The following is a 7,845-nucleotide window of genomic DNA, read 5'->3' as shown; positions in this document are numbered from 1 at the left end:
CCCCCCCCCCCCCCCCGACGCCGCCGCCTCTCGCTCCTCTCTGAGCCCGCGCCGTCGTCGCCGGCGGAGAGGGAGAGGGAGAGGTGGCAGAGCTGGCGGAAGGGGTTCGTCTCGGTGACGGTCAGGCGGGGCGTCGCCGGTCCGCCTACGCTCCGCGCGATCTCGCCTGATCTCGAGGCGATCTCGCTGCGCAGCCGGGCGGGCTGTCCCCGCAGCCGCACCGCCGCCCGAGCCGCCGCGGCCAGAGACGTCGGCTCCTGCGGGTGGGTCAGGGAGGGCAGGGGCGGTGAGACGAGGGGCCGGGAGGGCAGCAGCGGCGACAGCGCGGCGGCGAGGGCGGCGGCGGTGACAGTGGCGGCGGTGGCAGTGGCGGCAACGCCCGGCGGCAAATTCTCAGCCCTTCTCCCCGCCACTCTCACTTTATCCGGCGCCGCCGCCGCTCGAGCGTGGGCGGCCGTACCTCGGCCACTCCCCGGCCACATCTCGGCCCCATCGCTGCTACCTCTCGCCCTCCGCTCGCCACCGCTCGAGCGTCGGCGGCTTGCCGGCGGAGGAGGAGGCGGCGCTGTCGCCGACAGAGAGCTCGGCGACGAAACGCGGCTGCTCCTCGGCGGCACACGCCTGGCACTGGCGCAGCAGCTCGACCAGCTTGCCCGGGAAGGTCGCAAAGTCCACCAGCAGAGACTGGCGGCGCGGCGGGCGGAGGGCGGCGGTGAGTGCGCCAGCAGCCGTGTAGGGGGCGGTGGGGCGGAAAGGCGGCGGGTGGCGGTGGGGAAGGCGGCAGGCGTGGCGGCGGCGGAGAGGGCAGCGGAGGCGGAGAAGGCAGCGGAGGCGACTGCGGCGACGGCTGCGCCGCGCGCGGTGCCGGTGCAGCAGAGGCGGCGGGCTTGCAAGCGGCACGCGGCACCTGCTCCGTCTTGAGGGCGTGGAAGTCGTCCTCCGAAAGGTGGAGAGAGTAGAGGAGGTAGGCGTCGGCCTCATCGGTGAGCTGCAGGTTCAGCACGCGCTGCCGCGCCATCCCGCCCGCCGCCGCCTATGGCCGCAGAGTGGACCCTAATAAGCGAGGCTGAGCCACGCCGACGCGAGCGTGCACAGGTCTCTGCGCGCCGATCCGTGCGCCATCTCGACGGTGATCGTGGCGCGGCGGTCCTCGCGGTCGGTGTACTTGAGCGTGACCGGCACTTCGCCGTTGAAGAAGGAGGGCTCTAGGGCCGACTCCATTCTGCGCCCCCGGGCGAAGCCGGTACTCGCCGTTGGGCTGGCTTCTCTCAGCGGCAAAAGCGCGATTTTCTTTTTATTGGCTCCCTTCTTCCTTCGAACGCACAGGACGACTTCGGACTTTTCTTTTCGCGGAGCCTTTTCTTTTTCTCGCGATGTCTGCCCCGCCGCGCCGCCGCTCGCGCCGCCTCGCCTCCGCCGCCACCCGCGCCCCCTCGCCAGACACGCCGCCGCCCGCCCGCCTCCTCGACCTCCCCACGGACCTCCTCGTGCGCGCCCTCTCTCACTGCCACAGCCCCATCGACATCGCTCGCGTCGCGGCCGTCTCGCTGCTCTTCCACGCCTCGCTGGCGCTGGAGGGCATCCGCTTGTGGGCGCAAGAGCGCGGCTTCGAGCTGCCGGCGCAGCCGGAGGGCGAGAGCTGCGCCGTGCGGTGGCTGTGCTATTCGGCGCTGCTGTGCGAGTCCAACCCGCCGGCGAGGGCGGCTGCAGGCCGTCAGCACAGCGTCTTCATCGACGGCGAGGGGCGGCTCTCGTCGTGCGGCTCTACGCCGTCCTACTTTCCAGGGCTGCTCGGCCACGGCGAGGGCGTGACGCGGCTCAACACGCCGACCCGCCTCCCGTCTTCTCTCCGTGCCATGAGTGTGTCGGCTGGAGCCGCACACAGCCTCGCCCTCACCGCCGGCGGCGCCGTCTGGAGTTGGGGCTTTGGAGCCTGGGGCCAGCTGGGCCACGGCGACCAGCAGGACCAGCTGCTGCCCAAGAAGGTCGAAGCCTTTGCTGGCCAGCGCGTCGTCGCTGTGTCGGCTGGACACGACCACAGCTTCGCCATCACGGCCGACGGGGGCGTGTGGAGCTGGGGCTATGGAGGCCGGGGCCGGTTGGGCCATGGCGACGAGCAGAACCAGCTGCTGCCCAAGAAGGTCGAAGCCTTTGCTGGCCGGCGCGTCGTGGCTGTGGCGGCTAGAGATCTGCACAGCCTCGCCCTCACCGCCGACGGAGCTGTTTGGAGCTGGGGCGCTGGAGCCCTTGGCCGGTTGGGCCACGGCGACGGGCAGAACCAGCTCCTGCCGAAGAAGGTCGAGGCCTTTGCTGGCCAGCGCGTCGTCGCTGTCGCGGCTGCAAGCGGCCACAGCATCGCCACCACCGCCGATGGCGAGGAGTGGAGCTGGGGCTGGGGATTCTTTGGCCAGCTGGGCCACGGAGAGGACCGGTCGGACCAGCTGCTGCCCAAGAAGGTCGAGGCCTTTGCTGGCCAGCGCGTCGTCGCTGTGTCGGCGGGAGAGCGACACAGCCTCGCCCTCACCGCCGACGGCGCCGTCTGGAGCTGGGGCTGGGCAGACGAGGGCCAGCTGGGCCACGGCGACCAGCAGACCCAGCTGCTGCCGAAGAAGGTCGAGGCCTTTGCTGGCCGGCGCGCCGTCGCTGTGTCGGCTGGAGCGTACCACAGCCTCGCCTGCACCGCAGACGGCGCCGTCTTCACGTGGGGCAAGGGCGAAGACGGCTGCCTAGGACACGGAGAGGACCTGTCGAACCAGCTACTGCCCAAGAAGGTCGAGGCGCGGCCGCCCAGCACGCCCGCATCCGCTTGACCAACCGCAAGATCCTTGCCAGTGTGAAGTCTATGCGCAGTTTGCAGGGCCCGACCCACGTACTTGAGACTTGTGTGTTTTTGCGTGGGCATGTCATGACCAGCGCGTTGAGAGCGGAATAAAACTCTCCCCCCCAGAACGCGCACGAACGGCATCTCAAAACGGACAACGCGAGCTGTGGTGCGCCTGCGTGGTGGCTGTGCGGTAGAGCCGTACGTGTGCGCGCGTGCAAGCCCTGCTGGCTCCGCGACTCACAGGGCGGGCTGCGGGTCCAGGCCGCCCGCGCTCAGCAGGCAAGAGCCGAGCGCCGTGCGCGCGCGCGCCAGCCTGCGGGTCGCGCGGCTGTGGGCGCGGCGGTCGCCCTCCGCGGGCGGATTCCACCGCGGAACCAGCCCCTCCGTCACGTTGGTGACGAGCGAGGCTGTGTAGCGCACCTAGGTGGTGGGAGGGAAACTGTGCGTTGGCGCGCATTGCTCCGATAATGTGCGTAGCTCTCCAACGCGGCGGCGGTGCGTCGCACCGCGCTCGACGACCGCAGAAGCTGCCGCGACGGCTCGCCCTCGGGCGGCGGCTTCGGGCGGCTCGACGGCGCAAAGACCCAGCCGACCACCACTGGGTCGGCGAGGGCCCAAAAGAAGGAGGCCTACCTCTCACAGCTGCCTCGGTTGGGCCCCCGCAGCTGCGCTTCCGGGGCGGCCGCCTCGGCACTCGAGGCGGCCGTGTGCGAGTTGCGCTCGCGGCTGAGGAATTCGGTGTACCTGTCGCGGAGAGGCGAGGCGTGGAGCGGGACCGATCTCACAGGAGCAGCATCGCGCACGCATTGAGCGCACCTCAGGCGCTCGTCAGCGGTAGTGAGGGAGACGGAGGGCGGCGCGACGAACTTGCTTGAGTCCTACACAGCGGCGAGGCGTCTGTCAGGCGGACAGGCGCCCACGCCCCCCCACCAGAGCTCCCGTTGGGCTGGTTGGCGTCATTGCGGAGACGACGACGCCGACCTTGCCGTTCATCGAGGGCCGCGAGACGGCTTGCTTTCTTTCTTTTTCAGGGTGGCGCGCAGAACCGCTCCAATTTGCATGACATAGGAGGGACGTGTTCGGGACGCCACACACTTGGACGGGCCTCGCACTGTCGTTTAGGATTTTTTTAGCACCTCTTCCTCTGGCGAGTAGAGGCACACGCACGCTCTCTCGAGATCTCTTGGAGCAGAGCCCCGGCGAGTCCTCGAAAGAGCGTAGAGGCAATGGGTCCTCGGAGAGGGTACCCTGGGTGGGCGGGGCCTCTACTCGCCAGCCTCTTCCTCCTCCGCGTTGAGGAGAAAGACTCACCTGATACTCCGGACATCGGTCTCGGCGCAAAAACGCTCCTCATCGCAAACCCTGTCAGCAGTTCACCTACGGGTATGTTCGTAAGAGCTACATACACTGAGAGAGTTGCAAAGATCAACCGCCTTGCGCGCAAGGCTCAACGCTCGGGCGTTGACCGCACCGCGTACCCTCCCCACTCCCGCCTCTCATTTGTGTCACACCACGCGGAACGTCGAGCGGAACGCATCTCCATCGCTTCGGTGAAGGGGGTGAACCGCGCCATCCTCGATCGCCGTACAAAGCTCGCTTCCGAGCTCTCACGCCGCGCGTAGGGCCCTTAGGGGCCTAGATAGAGAACACACCCCCCTCTCCCTTTTCTCCCAGTAAGCTAAAAACGTAAAGGTACAATGAACACACCAGTGAGGGAGGGCGAGACGATCGAGGGGTCCCGTACCATGCGGAATCGACCCTATCCAGTGCTCAAGTGCTCAAGGTACAATGAAAAAGCGCCGCAATGTGCAGGATCATAGGAGGGACGTGTTCGGGACGCCAGTCCCTTCCTCGGCCGGCTCCTGAGGTGTTGGCCCGTCTCCCGTCCCCGTCGCCACCTCCCGTGTCCGTCTCCACCTTGGACCTCCCGTCTCCACCTTGGGAGAGGCAGCTGCCCAGTTCTCGGTAGCACGCACGCATGCCGCTCAACGCCCTCTGCAAGTGCTGCCGCCAGAGCCGCACCAAGTGCGACATGATCCAGCCGGACGGGACGGTGCGCGAGTGCTCCCGCTGCAAGAGGCTCGGCCTACTGTGCATCCCCGAAGAGGACAGGCGCAAGCTCGGCAAGGGCCGCAGCAAGGGCCAAAAGGCGACGGTGGAGCTCTCCTCGCGCACCATCGCGGAGCAGGGAGGGGCGCTGCTTCCGACTGACTTCGGGCCGGCCCTCGTGTCTGCCGCCACGCTTTCCAAGTGCTCCTCTTCGGCTGGCTGGCACCCGTCCATCTGCGAGCCGGCGCAGGTCCCCATCCAGGTCTCCGTGTCCGTGTCGACCGCCGACGAGGCCGTGGAGCTCGGCAGGATCTTTGGCCAGATGGCCTCCTACATGACAAAGCTGCTCGTGATGGCCTGCTCGCACGGCAACCGTCTCTCTGACCGCAACGTGCTGATGGGAGCGCTGCACGTCGTCCTCGACGTCGCGGAGAAGCGCAACTGCTGCTCCCTGACGGCCTTTGCGATGCGGTCGGCCCACCAGCTCGGCTTCAAGATGTCGGACATCCAGCTCAAGGAGGGGGCCGTCTATACATCTCCCCTCCCCCTCTCCGTCCCGGACGTCGTCATGGACCTCTTCAGCTCGCCCTGCCTTGTCTTTGCCCGCATGTTCGACGGGACCAGCTATCGAAACGCGCCCAACGCCCACCTCACGGAGCACCTCGGATTTCTCTCCGCCGACAAGGTGGTCCCCCACGCCATGAAATCGGCCGCCGGACCCCCGCAGCTGCTCAACCTGCTCCTCGAGAAGGAGGCGGATCGGCAGCGGCTGCTGAAGGCCTTTGCCGAGGCGCTGAGCATGCCGCTGTCGCCCGTCGAGTCCAAGCAGGAGGGCGTCACGGTCACGATGGGCCAGGTGCAGATCGACGGACCGTTCGTGCTCAAGATGAGGCGGGGAAGCCAGTTCGTGCAGGGCCTCTCGAAGCTGGGCGTCGCGCTCGAGCTCGGTGCCGAGTCGGACGAGGTGGCGGTCTCCTTCACGGGCCACGTGCGGCGCGTGCTCGTGCGCGAGGCTGGGAGCAGCCGCATCCCGTGCAGCTTCTTCATGAGCGCTTTCTCGCCGTTTGGCGCCGACGGAGGGGGCGTACTCCAGGTCCGCGACAGCGGCCGCCCCGGCCAGCTAAAGCGGCCGCTGGAGGCTCCGCGCGCCCCACCCGCCCCGTCGTGCGCGCCTCTTTCGCCTCCCTCGACGCCGCCCGCGCCCCTGTGTGCCGTCGGCGTCGCCTCGGCGGAGAAGCACCCGCGGAGGTCGACCGGCCCTCGATCGCGCGCCTCGTGGACGCAATACATCGCCACGGCGCCGGCCGCGGCGCCGCCCGGCCCCTCCTCCGCCGTGAGCGCGATCACGAGCCACCCCAGGTTCGAGGAGGTGAAGGGAGAGCTTCTGGGCGGCGCATCCCCGGAGCAGGTGGTGATGGGCCTCATGGGGAGCGCGCCGGAGCTGGCGCAGCTCATCATCGCCAACCAGGACACCGTCAAGGCGCTGCTCCTGAAGGGAGGTGCGGGCGCGGGCGCGGGCGCGGGCGCGGGCGCGGGCGCGGGCGCGGGCGCGGGCGCGGGTGCGGGTGCGGGCGCGGGCGCGGGCGCGGGCGTGGGGGGCGACAAGATTGACGACTCGTGCGACGGCCAGCTGTCATCTGTGAGCGAGGAGGAGCTGTGCGCCATGATCGACGACGATGTGATGGCCGATTGCGCGCGTTGCGTCCAGCTCTCCGGCGGCGAATCGCTCATCTCAGAGGTGCTCGCGCTGATCTGAGTGCGAGCCTCGGTGTACAGGTTTCATCGTGTCCATTATGCGCTGTCTGCCTTGCTGTCTGCCAGACTTAGTCTGCGCGTCCCTCCCTGCGCGCTGTGCTCGAGGCGCTGTGGTCATTGTGTACACGTTCTTACCCTGTGTGCTGTGCTCTTAGTAGGAAAAGGAAAAGAAAAATCGTAAGCCTAGCTCAAAAGAAAAGCAAAATCACCATTCTCAGGCCCACAGAGCACAAGAAGAGCACAGTCATCCCGCACCAAGAGTAGACGTCATCCAAATCGACCGCCGCGGCTCCGTGTCGAGAACGGAAGCTCGCGGTCGCCACAACCCCATTTTTTTCTGTTGTTGACCGGGACGCCTGCTTTGAGAGCTCGAAGTGCTGTGCAGCTCGCACGCATGAGCCTCTTAGAGCGCCTAGGTGGCTCATCGGACCTCTTCCTCGTCGCACCGATCCGAGACTTCCCTTGCCTCAAATGCTTGGGATTGTTCACCGCCCTCGTGCAGCTTGCCACGATGATGCTCATCTTCGTGTCCTTCAGCCTCGACGACGACGCACACAAGCTTGGGACGGACCCGATGAAGAAGCCGGACTACATCGGACAAGCCCCGACCGACGTTGAGCTTCTGCCCCGCACACCCCCACCCCCCTCCGCTCCGCACGAACACCCAGGCCCGACACGCACATACAAGACAAACCTGGCGTTCTTGCTCTCAAAAGAAAAAGAAAAAAGGAATGAGGAGACCAGCGGGGGAGACTCCCCGCCTATGCAACACCCCACGCAGGGAGGGGCTGCCATCGCCGAAGCTGTGCCTAAGCATAACTCCAAAACCCGCAGCGGCCCAGGGGGCCTTGGGGGCAGCCTGCCGGACCGCCGCTGCACGGGGCTAAGCACCAGAAGATGAATGTAGTTGATGGATCGGGCTATCGTCCGTGCCTCCCCTCTATACGTCAGAGTGGGACCTACGCCGCGCCGGGCAAGGGGCGCGCCCGGTCCTCGACGGAGCCGCACGCCCCAAACGACCCAGGCGGCAAGTAGTCGTCGTTGAACCTCCGGCATGTAGTTGCCCGTGGTTAGCGCCCGTCCGCCCTCCGCCGTCCGCCGTCCGTCGCTTCGTGTGACCAGCGGAGAAAGAAGTTTACCTACCTTACCTTGTGTGACCAGCGGAGAAAGAAGTGTACCTCACCTTACCTTATATCGAGGGTCTGGAGAAGGGGGGG

The 7,845-nt window shown here is 67.4% G+C and overlaps 2 protein-coding genes across 2 annotated transcripts in view; one reads left to right on the top strand and one right to left on the bottom strand.

Annotated features, from left to right (window-relative positions):
- Positions 1-1,221, bottom strand: part of EMIHUDRAFT_196808 (hypothetical protein) — a gene marked incomplete at both ends in the record, with an annotated part of 3,643 nt that extends 2,422 nt beyond the window's left edge. Inside the window, 3 exons of the mRNA XM_005770869.1 lie at positions 503-684; positions 908-1,033; positions 1,129-1,221. Of these exons, the coding sequence (XP_005770926.1) occupies positions 503-684; positions 908-1,033; positions 1,129-1,221 (401 nt within the window). The remainder of the gene's footprint in view (positions 1-502; positions 685-907; positions 1,034-1,128) is intronic.
- Positions 1,222-4,694: 3,473 nt separating this feature from the next.
- On the top strand, positions 4,695-6,827 carry EMIHUDRAFT_448079 (hypothetical protein). The gene is made up of 3 exons (XM_005770868.1): positions 4,695-5,966; positions 6,282-6,347; positions 6,504-6,827. Exons 1-3 carry the CDS (start codon positions 4,803-4,805, stop codon positions 6,627-6,629), a joined length of 1,356 nt encoding a protein of 451 aa, XP_005770925.1. The 5' UTR covers positions 4,695-4,802; the 3' UTR covers positions 6,630-6,827.
- Positions 6,828-7,845: the final 1,018 nt, after the last annotated feature.

The sequence above is a fragment of the Emiliania huxleyi genome (assembly GCF_000372725.1).
Source record: "Emiliania huxleyi CCMP1516 unplaced genomic scaffold EMIHUscaffold_4, whole genome shotgun sequence".
Lineage (NCBI taxonomy): Eukaryota > Haptophyta > Isochrysidales > Noelaerhabdaceae > Emiliania > Emiliania huxleyi.
This window is presented reverse-complemented; position numbering and strand designations above follow the sequence as displayed.

Coding starts and splice junctions, on each gene's coding strand:
- EMIHUDRAFT_448079 (XM_005770868.1), top strand. CDS start 4,803: ATGCCGCTCAACGCCCTCTGCAAGTGCTGCCGCCAGAGCCGCACCAAG. Junction 5,967..6,281: donor ACGGAGGGGGCGTACTCCAG/GTCCGCGACAGC, acceptor TCCCCGGAGCAG/GTGGTGATGGGCCTCATGGG. Junction 6,348..6,503: donor TCATCGCCAACCAGGACACC/GTCAAGGCGCTG, acceptor TGCGACGGCCAG/CTGTCATCTGTGAGCGAGGA.